Below are 14,510 nucleotides of genomic sequence, written 5' to 3'. Positions count from 1 at the left end.
AGTGTTCATCAGTACAGTAAAAAATAATCAAACTGTGGTATACTCATAGAATGAAAGAGTATAGTGGACAATTTTTAAAAATGAACTAGAACTACATGTATCAACGCAGATAAATCTCAAAAACATAATGCGAAAACAATTACAAAATGATACTATAATACCAAACCACTTAGGTACATTTTAAAAACACAAAAATCAATGCTGCATATTATTTACGTATAAATACACATAAAATTTAAAAACATAGCAATGATACACACCAATTTTAAAGTAGTGGTTACTTCCAATGAAGAGTGAAGTATAATAGAAAGAATATTAGTGTTACTCATATCACTAATGCTTTACAGAAACATCTGTATCTGTAATTTTTTCAATTGAGCTCTGAATCAAATGTAGCAGAATGTAGACCTGATTATTGGTCCACAGGTATCTCTCATTATTTCCTGCTCTTTCTATTTGAACTATTTTATAATTAATGTTGCTAACTTTACACACTACCAAAGTGATGTTACCAAAATTGATTTCAGAATAGAAATGTCATTTTTGATAAGTCAGAAAAAGTATATATATACATATAATGTATATGTATATATAAAAATATAATGAAATTACGTGTTTTGGTAATTAGTCTGATTCCAGTTGTCAGGTTATAAAACATGTTAATCCAAAGTATATGAGCTTTGAACTCAAATGGCCTTGATTCAAATGCTGGCTCTGGTATTTGTAGGCTGTGTGGCCTTAGATAAATCACTTAACTTTCTCTATACCTCAATGTCATCATCCATAAAACAAGAATCACAATAATAGCACCTGCCTTATAGGGCTGTTATGATGATTAAATGAACTAACACATGGAAAACACCAGGGATATCATGTTCAAAAAATGTTAGATATTATAAAAAGTACTAGTTCATCAAAATTTATCCTGAATAACCTTATTTATATGTCTACATTGGTCAAAAAGTCACTTATTTCTTAGATTCTGTATCTTTCAGGACTAGCCAATTAACTAAGAATCTCCACTTGTTAGAGTTTTTAGGGAATGGTTTTAATTAATTAATACATTTAAACGTAGTTCATCCCTATCACACAAAAGATTACCTGTGGTCAAAACTATCTGATGATCTAGAAAGGGTAGCACTGTCCACCCAAATTTTATTTAAGTAAAACATCAGCTATTTTGCACATTGTCATATGTGTTGACCAGTTGTCCAACAATTTATCATCTTTCATATGTTTTTTGTGTTAAATCTACAAGTAGAATAGTATGTCAACAAATGAGGGGTGGGTTTTTTTTAGTTAATTTAGGATTTGAGATTGTGAATTCTTTTCTTTCTCTTTCATTTTTACTTTTCTCTTTTTCTTAAGTCCTCTGATAAACGTTTCTCAACAAAAATGACAATATTAACTTACCATCCTAACTAAGGATTTGTGGTACAGATCATGGGGGTCATTAAAGCAGGTTTAGCAGTGTTTTTTTTTTTTTCTGGTTTACTTTTTTTTTGCTAGAGAGGTTGGAATTTAATTGTTTCCTTTTTAGACAAATATTCTTTTGGATTGCCAGTGATGAAAGGGGCATACAGATGTCAAAAGCACTGTAGCACAGTGGGATTATGTGCTAAGGTCCAGGGCAGGACAGACAAACAAGCAAAGTCTCAGATCAGTCAAACAGTTACCTCAATAAAATCTCAGATGACCAGCTTTTGTTTTATCTTTGCCAATGCCTATCAAAAGTTCAAATGAAGTTTTGTTGTGCTAACTACTTACATTTCTTTTATTTCTTACTTTAATCATTTGTAAAAACAAAGGAATTTCACCAGATAAAATAGGGAATTTGTTTAAAGGCAAGCCAATTTAAAATAAAACAACACATGTTATATACATGGCTTTCTTCCTATTAAAGCACCATAAATTGGGATTTAAGTAGTAGCCTTAATTATGTTATATGACAGAGCCTAACTTAAATATTCTCTTTTGGACATAGAAGAAATTATCTTTCGTACTGCATTGCACTGATAAATATGAAAATGAAAAATTCATAATTTTATCTTAGTTTTCAAACCACATTAAGGGAAAAATATCTTGGCTATTTCCATGTAGTAAGAAAAAAATCACAAGGTGCATAACCACCATTTTGAGTATCAGGAGAATTATTTACAAGCGCTCCACTTATTATTTATTTACTTTACTTGAATTTTCCATCATCAAGATCTTTGTGTGCATTTATAACATACTGTGATTTTCTAAACCGCAGTACCTAGAGGACTTACAGTTTAAAGCAGAGGTCGCAAACTGATAGCCCATGTGCTAGATCCAGACCACAGATGGGTTTTGCTTTGCCTGCATAGTGTTGCTTTTTATTGAGTTAGTTACCAACATTTAAGAATTGGAGAATTTCATATAAAAATCTGGATTCCCAGTTTCTCTTAAAAAGTCAAATCTTAACAACAGTGGGCCTGCATTCCCACCTGGTAGCAATCAGCTGAGCTGAGTAATAGCTGCCATCTTTGGAAAGAATATATGCTCTCTAGGTCACCATAGTCCCCACCACTCCCTATTGCTTATGGCCTTTCATTTATGCTACCACCCTTGTCTCAGTAGGCATTAGAGTTTGCAACTCTCCTGTTTCCCTGTAGTTTATTTGAGTGTCAGCACACATACTTTCAAAAACATTTCACAGTTTTTCTCAGATTACAGTTAGTGTAAAAACTCATTACATATATATATATATATATATATATATATATATATATATATATGCATATGTAATGTGTGTTCTGACTAATCTAGAAATAAATATATACAGTTATAAACTACTGTTATGCTTAATTAAAAACAAGAAGTTGACATTCATTTACATATCATTTTACTAAAAAAAAGTCAATTTCAATGCCTGAATTCAATTGCATCCGTATAAAATCAAAGCACTTACTTTCAATATCCCAAACCTAATCTCAAAACTCAATCCACTTAAACTTTTTCAGTTAAAATCATTCATTAATGAAATCTAGTGGGTTCTAGTCTCCATCAGCATTGAAGTCACAGTTTAAAAATAAGTTTAGCACTTAAGGAGGCACATCCACTGCTTCAGGTCACTTGGGTATTATTTAGTGTGCATGATATTTGACAGTAATATTTAGTACAGAAAATGCCCCAGATATTATAAATACCACCATGATGATTTTCATTTTCTATGTTGTAAACCCAGGATAAATCACATGGTGTGGTCCCCATCTCTCTAACAACCCTATGACATTTTTCTTGTAGAAAAATACAGATAAAACATGCATCATGAGCAGCCCTGAAGGAAGGGGGTAAAGTCACCATAGGGTGATTTAACCTGAGAAGGGTGTGTGGCAGTCAATATCAAACTGTACTTTAGAATCATGGGTTGCCCTCCTTCTCCCTTGCGCCTCTGAGTTAACTGCCCATTCTTTGTTCCCATTACAACCTAAAAGGTATGAAGTCTGGAGCAGTATGGTGTCTCTGATTGCAATTTAACTGAAATTGTCATAGATATTTTAGGAAGTTTCAAGCATAAATCTTAGACTTCCAAATATTTTTAAAATGTATTTTTAGAGAAAAAATAATTTCAAATATTTTAGAACTAGTAGCATGCCTACAATATATATCTGTGCTTAATGCTTAGAAAAATTCCAGAAGATTAGAAGGCCTGGGTTTTTGGGGTTTTTTTGCCATTATTGCTGTAGCACACTTAATAGCCTGTGCTGCCCTGCAAAAGTGAATGTACCTTCCTAAGCATTTCAGAGCCATGGGGCAGGTGAATTACTTTCCCATTATTTTACATAGTTGTCATGATTTTTATGTCAGTGACCCTTACTCAACCCCCATCAACTTTGCAGCCTTTCTCCAGCTTCTGCTTTAGTTCACAGGGAAGGAGTTGCTCTCTGTGGCTGGAAGTCATCTCCCAACTACGCGTTCCTGAGATTCACTCCCAGTTAATACATATGAATGATCACTAACTGGCAATAGTGAAACCGTGAAGACCCCAATTAACTAGAACCCTCAAATGGATAGACAGGTTCTAATTAGCTATTTGGATTTCATTTTTCTTATTATTAACTAAAGATTAAGCAAGATTCAATATTTGCTGCTGAAAATTTTAAATGGCTCTACTTTCCTACCTTAGTAAGTATAGTACAGGGAATAAAATTACTGAAGTTGGGCTGAATCTGTACAGACTCCAGGACATTCCCAGGAAGTTGATTTTTAAAAAATAAATACATAAATACCTGTTAACAGCTTGTTTTCTTGTCATTTGCCTCTTCCTTCTAAAAGGAGAGTGTAGCAAAAAATAAATAAATAAAACTGGTTAATTGAGAGTTCTGGTTAGTAGCTTCCAATTAATCAAGTCTTTATTATATTTCACAAAAAATCTTAAATTCTTCAGAAATTTTAGATAGGTTACACACAATGAAACACCAGCAGGGAAGAGCACAAAGAAGGTAGGAAAGCCTGAATTGCTATTAGATAGTGTTTTAAATATATGAATAATGTTATTACATTTCTGGTCTAATCCCCATTGAGTAAAGAATAATGTGAAACGTCATGTAGTTTAGGGCTTTTCTATACATGAAGGCAAGGAAATATGGTTGTAAATTTCTGTTGAAGAAAATGGCCTTGGGTCGTAACAGTTCCAAAAACAGATTCAGCAGTATTTTGTCTTTCCCCTTTCTTTCAAGAGCCTTCCTTCCCATCCCATTGAGTATTCCAACACTTTTTAGGGAAAGAAAATTCCTTCTAGTTTTTTTTCTCATTTTATTCGGCCAACAGGATGATGAAAGTAAGCCAATATCAATGTTATGCCTTAATTTCCTAAATATGGAGCCATTAATCACACAGCTCACTATATACTGATTTCTGAAGCAATACTGAACTATCTTACATCTTCCCCAAAAGGGTTACACATGCACACACACACACACACACTCAGACACAAACACACATACATAGTCATACACACATCTGCACAAAATAAGTTAAACACATACATAAGAAATCAATAAAAAGCCCACATAATTATCTTAGTTAACAAAACAACCATTCTTTCCAGTAGTATAATATTTCCCGGTGTTCCTAAACCCTTTAATAAAGAACAATGAAATTTAAAATGAAAAGATACAAAAAAACTATAAGTAGTGTAATTTGGCTATTTTGAGCCTTATTGTACTTCTTAGTAGTATAGAAACAGGAACTTCCTTCTAATGTCCACTACAAATATGTATGGTTAGTTCATCACCCCCTTCATAATCTCTTCTTCTAATAGCCATTTTGTTAAAAGACTCCTTTCAGGTGTTTGTTTGTTTATTTGTTTTAGAAAGGCAACTGCTTCCCTGCTTAAAGGCCTATGGAAACATTTTTAAAAAAACCCACAGATGCAAACATGTATCTGGGGTTGCGGGGGAAAGGAGGTGGCAGTGAAGGAAGGTGAGCATTTTTTCACCTACTCTTGTGTTTTTGTCACTTGATTGTCAGAACTATTTGATTTTGCTTTATAGTTCACTCACACAACCTGTTTTGAAATTACATTTTCTTAAAGTAGAATATACTCATACATACCAAGTCAATGATAATGCATACTTCCTTAATCCAATGGGCTTTATATTGGAGGACTTTTTCCCTTTTACCAGAGATCCTCTTTTTTTAACTATAAAATTTCCTGAAGACAACAGAACTTTTTTGACTGTCACCATATGTACATAATCATACTAAGTTAAAAAATAATTTAAGCCTTCTATAGCTTGAGCTTCATAGATTATTTAAGCATAGATTTTGAAATTACCAAATACTGAAACATTCTTGTTAGAATTATACAATAAATATATAAACATCCATGAGTTAACTGTCCTTTTATTAAGGATCTTAAAATTTCTTAGAAAATTAGGAGTTTACCTTGACTTTTGAAAATTTCTCATTTGTCTTGTCAAATGTGAGAATGCATTTTACAATACTGCCTAACACTAGCTATAATTCTAGGACTTTAGGGACCACATGTTAAATACATATACTTTATTTTTGACTTTCAAAATAAAACGTGACTTCTATATTTCTGAATTTGTTCAGAAGCAGTATTGTTCAATCAGAATAGTAACCATATATTTAAAATTCCAAAAGATCAATAAAACGTTTCCTATGCCTTGATATATGTAAAATGATTGTACACCTCAAAAATACACAAATTTGATTTGCCAGTTACCTCGATAAAGCTGGAAAAATGTCTCAGGTTTTTAAATGGGAGTCACCTGTTAACCTGGCATATATGACCATACTTTGGGGGCTACTAAATTAGTCTTTAGCTGTTCCTCATACAGATAATATCTTTTAGTCATGTAATGTATTTTCCTTGCCCAATACAATAAACAAAATGTTGATTTGGGAACAAATATGATAAATAAATAGGACACAAGTCAAGCAATGCCCTGCCCCTACCCCTAACTTCATCTGTAGGGGATAAATGACCAGTAAATACGTGTTGGTAAAATTTTTTTAGTTTCTTTCTGGAGACATGATTAAATCATGTTAACTTTTGCATTTTCAGTGTTGGAGGTTTTGGGGAGCTTCCCTCACTCTTAACTAATAATTTTATTCATTTTATATGTCAACTCTTGCTCTACAGCAGCTTTTATAAACCTGTTTAATCTCTTTAGAGATCCTGGAAATTCTTTGACAAGAATGTATTTCAAAAACAAAAGGAACTGAAAGAGGCCTGGATATTTTAGGCTTATTTAAGTTTCCAGAGGGTATCCAAACAACCTCTTGATCACTTAAGTCTCTAAAGGCATGATCTTCCGATTCAAGAACCTGAAAAATAAAACTATTTTCCTCCTTTCAGAAATTTATTTTTCCTAGAACTATTTGAGAATAACAAAAACCTTGGTCATACTAAATATGTTTCTTCTGAAATACTTTGGTGCATGAGCTTGACTCTTTAAATGTCAGTGTGATTTAAAGACAGTCTAAAGTAAAAAAAAAGGGAAAATTACATACGGGATGGGTTGATAGTAAAGATAAATGAGCTTACAGCATTTTAAAATTTTTGTTTGTAAGAAGGGGGTTTCAATACATATATATTGTAAATATCAGTCACATAAATGAACTTTAATTATTAGATAAACTATCTGAAATCATTTCTACTGTATAAAATTTTAGCATTAAAATCCTTCAAAGCCTTCATAAATTTTAAATTATTTATTGTTGTGGCATATTTGTTCACAATATTTCTGTTGGAAATTTTTCTCCTTGTTTGTAGGTTTGGCTAAAGACACCATGAGTGACCCCTTGAATCTTGTCTGTTGATCCATATGGGCGTTCTAGCCAGCCTTTTGTAAGGGACTTTTTAAACCCTGTTACCTAGTTATATTTCATGTCTTCTGGTTGATGATTATGTATTTCTATAGTATGTTCAGAATGGCTCAGATAAAACACTAAGTAAATGTTCTAGAAACCAAACCAAACATTTATGGTAGATGTACATTAAAGCCCCTGAGACATTGGATGCAAACACTGCTTTATCAGCTTTTAGTTAACTTTGGTTTTGATGGTTTGATAACACACTGAGATGATAGTAAATTGTCCTACTTCTAAATTGTATGCTGCCTGTGGAGAGAACTTTGTCGCAGCCTCCAACTGTTAATTGCTGATTAAGATGGTGTTTCCTTCATAACATTTATAGTAATGTGTAAATATTTTATTTATTTACATGTCTTAGATCTATTTTCCTTTTGAAATGCAATCTCCATTGAAGAATGAGTTTAGGTTTCTTGTTCATAGACTAGGCACTCAGTAAAAATTTGTCAATGAACTGAACATTGGCTATGTGAAGGGACAATTTACTCATTTAAATCCATCACTGTACAGAGTCTTAAAGCTTATTCTAATAAAATATATTTTAAGAACCTATTTCTTCTATGCTACACTGATTTACATCATTGATGATGGGGCTTAATTTATATAAGGATAGCTGGGGTGTTTTAGAATGAGTGAACTTTCACTGATTAGGTAAAGTTGATCAGAAATATCATGAGCCCAAATTTAGTTCATGGCATCAAATATTCTGAATTATTGATGGGTGAAAAATATAGAGTCATTATAAAGTTATTCAAGAGAGAAAGAATATTCTAAAATTTATTTTAATTATACCTTAATTTTTTCTAACATTTGGCTTATTTGTTTAGTGAAGCTTAAATTCGATGTGAAACACTAACAGTTCTGTAAGCAGAACTCAGCTAAGCTGTTTCTAACAAAATGAGTTCATTTGCCAGTTGATCATTCTGGTAATCCTATCTGGTTTAGTCTAGCTGCAGATAAAGACAATCAAGCAGGGTCAGAGCAAAGGAATCTCGGCCTGGACATGCTCTCAAAGTAATACTAAGAGGTGGGAGTGGGAATGAAGAAGATTACTTATTTCAAAGTCTGTTAAATTCTTTACATTCATCCCTTGATTTAATCTCTGACAAGGACCACTCTACCACCATTAAATAAGATAAGATAAAATAGGATAAGATAAAATAAAATAAAAAGCATGTTCCTCATCAATTAAGACATCAGAGGCAGATACTCAACATTACAAATGATTACCTTTTGATGTAGCTCCTTTTGGTATCCAAAATCTCATGTTAAATAATAAGACCTTATTGTTACATAGTTTTACAGTTAACAGAGCATTTTTCTCATCATTAACTAAAGGAGTAAAACTATTCTGTGAGCAAAAGTGGGTTTGAAACACTTTCCCACTTTTATATATGTAGAAACTGAGACTGAAGGGTTTTTAATTTGATTCAGTGTTCTTCCACTTCCTGTTGTTGACAATATTTATCTATCTGAATATGAATGAAATACCCCTTTTTCTTGATACTTTTTTCGCTTGATCACTTTCATGATATGTAAAGAACCAACTTCTTTAAGGGTTAAGGGAAGCTCTTCAAACATACTTATAATTGGTTTTTCGTACTGATCCCACAGAGGCCGCATTTATCTCCTTACCCTATGATAGCACTTTCTTAGTTCAATATTTATCTACAAATACTTACTGATCATCAACTATGCACAAAAACCTCTTTGCTATAGGCTATGGAGAATACAAAGATATTCAAGCATGATCCCTGATATCAAGAATATTACGATCTGAAACGAAAGACATATCATAGTCACAAATTGTTACATTGAAAGTCTGTGAGTGATAAACGCCACATGATTTCCTGGTGTAGAGTAGGCATTTAAAAATATCAGATGAATGAAAGTTGAATGCATGGTGGTATAAACTAATAGCTATAAGAATTTAGTTGAAGCCATCACTTATACCTAGAGTGGTAAGTGAAGTCATTATGAAAGAGATGACATTTGATTGGGGCCTAGAGGAATAGATAGGTTTTGGAAAACAAAGAAAGAGGATAACAATGCTTTAGGAAGTTGAAACTGACAGGATAGGCAGAATGAATTGCTACAAGAGTGTCTGGAGGTGAGATCAGGCAGAAGATTACTGCAATGTCCTCCGCATGAGATAACCAGGTAGAGATGAGAATAAAAAGGAATGGACATGTGCAACAGAGAGTCTAAAGCTAGCATTAATATGACTTAAAGCTTAAATTAACATGGAAACAAAGTATAGAATGGAACAAAGGAGAACTCTGAGCTTATGACTGATTCCATGAAAATTGATTTTCCAAGTTCTATGAAACCAAGTTATGCATGAATTTTCAAACAACCTATTCTGTAAGCAATAGTGTCAACAGAAAGAACACTGAACAAGACATAAGGAGACTTGGGTATTAGTATCAACGATGCAACCGGATGTGTGACCACGAGCAAATGACTTCCCTTTTCTAGATCCCAGTATCCTTATTTGTAAAACCAGGGCTGGATAAATTGACCTCTCCGGCCTATCATAGCTCAAATACTCTATGGTTCTCTGATTTCCGAGTTGCCGACAACCTAACTAAAATACAGGTAGATTAAATTAAAATTTCTCTGAGAAATTAGTAGCTATTGTAACTTAGTTGCCACTCCTGAGACATACTTTTTCTTGATTCATAAATAGTTATCGCAATATCTGTCAGTGGTATTGAACTAAGGGTCATATCCTTTCTATGTTTCAGAAAAGTATTGAATGAAAATTCTTCAGACATTTTACTTCACAAAGGAAATCAGTAGAACATTGCTCTGTTTGCATGCTACAGAAAAACTGACTTGAAAACCTGAGAAGTACAGAAGCAAGTTTCACTTCGATTGAAATTTATACATCTCTATCTATACATATATTGAAGTGAGTTTATTTTCAATTAAATCTTCTTCAACCTTTGCTCTTTAAAGGTTACAGAAATTCAGGGTTCTATCCTGTCTTCACAGTTAATACCTGGTAGTTCTAAGGTCAGTCTAACTCCTCTTTTCAAATGCTACATCTTTTTTAAAAATATGGTAACCAGAACTAAACATAACATTCTAAGTGGGGTTATAGGAATGTTGCAATCTCATCATCTATCCTGTAGAATTTTAGGTCTTTCCTATAACCCTGCATGCAGGTAAAAATAAGCTGTCATTCATCAAGGAAGTCACTGTTATTTTCATTTCTCCTTTAGGCAGTTAGTTTTATCTGGGACTTCCTCATTGGAAAATTCCTAGAAACATAGAAAATGAAAGACATAGTTTGCTACAGAGAAAAACACACCACTCCCACTAACTGCTGTCTACCATCCCACTTCCTCCACCTACAATAAAAGTGAAAAGACATAACAGTATGTACATTTTCATCTATTTATTGATATATTCAACATTACCTAACCCCATCAGTATCTGCTGGTTTTATCATTTAAAATGCAAACAACTAAAAGCAAGAACCATAACTAATGGATATCTCCTTGTAGTGTCTAAAAATAAGACCATGTACACAAAGCCTCTAAGACAAAGTGGTGAAAACGAACATTTAAAAGGGCTGTGAAGGGCTTCCCTGGTGGCGCAGTGGTTGAGAGTCCACCTGCCGATGCAGGCAACAAAAGGACTAATACAGACAACTTCTGAAAAGGAGAGAAAAAACCCACTTAGTCACTTAAACAAAGAGAATAACCAAAAGAAAATATTAGGTAGTGAAATAGCTAACAGCCTTCATAGGTATTCATTTAGAGCTAATCATAACCCTTGGTGTGAATTTAGCTAAGAGATGTATATTTGAATAAGCTGCCTAGATATCCATACATTGGAAATTTTGTTTGAAGACTTATTGGTGGGCCTGTTTGATTGTGCTAAAATGTTAAAATTGACACCTAAAATACAAGACAGTATCAGAATATTGACTTTCACCAAGGAGAAATAATTATTTTATTTTATTGGGATCAAGTGATAAAGGAAAAAACTTGTATTAAAAAAACCTGAGTGAGGGTCTTCCCTGGTGGCACAGTGGTTGAGAGTCCACCTGCCGATGCAGGGGACACGGGTTCGTGCCCCTGTCTGGGAAGATCCTACATGCTGCGGAGCAGCTGGGCCCGTGAGTCATGGCCGCTGAGCCTGCGCGTCCGGAGCCTGTGCTCCGCAACGGGAGAGGTCGCAACAGTGAGAGGCCCGCGTACCGCAAAAAAAAAAAACAAAGAAAAAAAAAAGAATAAAAGGGCTGTGAAACTTTCTGTCCCTCTGCTCTGAATAAGTTCCCCTATTCCTTTCTAATAGTAAAATGAGGTCAAATAATATGCTGATCTTAACATTAACCCTGGTTGCCTCTTTTTTTTTTTCGCATTTTTTAAACACATAAACTAACAATGGTTCCTTCCCCTCTGCTCACATAACACTTTGTGCTTGCCTGTGTCATAGCACTCAGTCATATGTGTGTCTCTCACTACGCTGTGATTCTTTGAGAACAACAAAACCTAACTACTTAACACCTCCTTGATAACAAAATCAGCTCTAACATTATAAAACACGATTAAAGTCTTTAGAAGACACATGTTTGATAAAAAGTATTTGAGGTGATGGTATTTATTTCAAATGTAAATGTCAAGAGCAAGCTCATTTTTCCAGGTCTTATATCAAATCTTTGATGCAATGATATATTGCTTTTTAGTGGAAATTAAAATTAATCTTTATTTCTTTATTATGTTCATTTTTCCCCAGATTTTTATGTATGCTACTATAATCTTTATGAACATAGTTTGAATTTTTTATATTATCTGATTTTAATACTTTTTATCTTGTTGCAATGCCATGAATTATGAATTACAGAAAATTTCCTCCAACTGAAATTTCCTTCCCTAAGTATTATTCCACACATTCTAGAGTTAGTTTTCTGTTGTCTCAAAAGTGTTCTGTATCATCTCACTCAGGTTTTTTTTTTTTGTGGGGGGTGGTACGCGGGCCTCTCACTGTTGTGGCCTCTCCTGTTGCAGAGCACAGGCTCCGGACGCGCAGGCTCAGCGGCCATGACTCACGGGCCCAGCCACTCCGCAGCATGTGGGATCTTCCCAGACAGGGGCACGAACCCGTGTCCCCTGCATCGGCAGGTGGACTCTCAACCACTGTGCCACCAGGGAAGACCCTCACTCAGGTTTTTTTAATACAAGTTTTTTCCTTTATCACTTGATCCCAGTAAACTAAAATAATTATTTCTCCTTGGTGAAAGTCAATATTCTGATACTGTCGTGTATTTTAGGTGTCAATTTTAACATTTTAGCACAATCAAACAGGCCCACCAATAAGTGTTCAAACAAAATTTCCAATATATGGATATCTAGGCAGCTTATTCAAATATACATCTCTTAGCTAAATTCACACCAAGGGTTATGATTAGCTCTAAATGAATACCTATGAAGGCTGTTAGCTATTTCACTACCTAATATTTTCTTTTGGTTATTCTCTTTGTTTAAGTGACTAAGTGGGTTTTTTCTCTCTTTTTCAGAAGTTGTCTGTATTAGTCCTTTTGTATATTTACCCTTTTCACTTTATAAATTACTAGAGGTTACTCCCATAACTGTCTTCTCAAATAATGCATAAGCATCTTTTTTATTCATACATAGCTATGTGTATACTCCATCTGTTAGAAGATATGCCCCCTTAAGTATAAAACTTCACCAGCCATGCATTTCTTTTTTCTGAAAGTTTATCAGCAATACTGTCACAGGTAGTTGGAGGTAACTCTTCCTAACACTTTGTCTCTCTCTCAATTCAAACAAAATTTTAAAAGAATGAAAGAAAAGAACAATAAAAGAATGAATGAAAGAAAAGGACTCTACCCTTCTGTTAGTTATATGAATATGAATCATTGTTAATAGAAATGATTCAATACTCCCCAGCATGTGTTGTGGGTCTTTTCCACCCATCACATCATGCTTCTCCTAGTGTCTCTATAGTCACCCCTTTTTAAGACTCCTTAGTACTGCATTCTTTCTCTTCCACATGTAGAAAGTGTAGCAATCTTCACACTGAAAACCAAGAGATTTCAGACTGCCTCCTCATCTCTCCAGGGCAACTAGGTCTTCCCTTTTTTTCTTCTAACCAATGTAGCAATCCTACATGAGATCTTTAGTCTTTTACTCTGCTTACTTGTAAGGCCCCTGGTCTTATAGTGATCACATCCTTAAGAATGTCTTTGCATCTGTGACTGCTTCTGCCTAAAAGTCACATCAAGTGGCAATAAAAGACCACCCAGTTATTTTTGAAGGTGCATTCCTAGTAGGAAACAATACATTTTTTGCCATGCTTACAAATAGCATGTCCTTCTTACCTCACACTCGCCATTTACCCATTACAATCTGCAGCAAAAAAATTTTATAAATCAATAGCAATGTCACAATATAAGCATACAGGTCTTAAATTCTTCACACACAATTTACAGAGCATTTAGAAATGGGAGAAAACCTCAAAGGTGTTCAAAGTCTTGACTTTCTTTTAAAAGCGTCATTTTTGTTAAAGGCTTTTAATAGGAAAGAAACTAATGTCCTATTTTAATAGTCTTTGAGCACTAACATCAAAAAGTAAAATAAAAACCATGTGCAACACAAGGATAAATGTTTTTTTAATTGTAGGAGACAAAATTCATTTGTAAGTAACAATAGCCTGCTAATCAAATAGCCTTTTATATCCTTTAAATACTATTGTGGTTCAAACATTTCATCTGCTGAACATAGTATATGTGTAGAATGTAAACCTACATATAAACATGTATGTGGTCCATCCAGAGAAATGAAATCTTAATACTAGACCACATGATTTTTCTGAACTATTTTTCAGGGGAAAAGATAATTTTATAATTAACTGTCATCATTAAAATTCCAATTTTGGTCTCTTGCTAAAAGGAAAAAAAAGACTAGTGAAAGCAATCATGTATATTTTCAATTAAGTAGAAGCAAGCTGTCTTCATAGAAGACTTCTGAAAATCAGTTATAATATAGTTTTGACAACTTCTCAAATGTTAGGATTAAGTTGTGGTTAGGCAAGGCCCATTGTCACAACATAGGGAAATTTACCTCACCACCTTGTCACATGACAATATCAACAGGATCCTTTACATG

At 33.8% G+C, this 14,510-nt stretch overlaps 1 protein-coding gene across 5 annotated transcripts in view; it reads right to left on the bottom strand.

The window, feature by feature from the left end:
* The window catches only part of DACH2 (dachshund family transcription factor 2), a 634,770-nt gene that overhangs the window by 481,808 nt on the left and 138,452 nt on the right, over window positions 1-14,510 (bottom strand). For 3 of the 5 annotated variants that reach the window (XM_079910014.1, XM_079910011.1, XM_079910012.1), the window contains exon 2: window positions 4,254-4,292. The exons of the other annotated variants lie outside the window; for them this stretch is intronic. In XM_079910014.1, the coding sequence (XP_079766140.1) occupies window positions 4,254-4,292 (39 nt within the window). The remainder of the gene's footprint in view (window positions 1-4,253; window positions 4,293-14,510) is intronic. 5 annotated transcript variants of the gene reach the window in all.

Source organism: Stenella coeruleoalba (genome assembly GCF_951394435.1).
Source record: "Stenella coeruleoalba genome assembly, chromosome: X".
Taxonomy (NCBI): Eukaryota; Metazoa; Chordata; class Mammalia; order Artiodactyla; family Delphinidae; genus Stenella; species Stenella coeruleoalba.
This window is presented reverse-complemented; position numbering and strand designations above follow the sequence as displayed.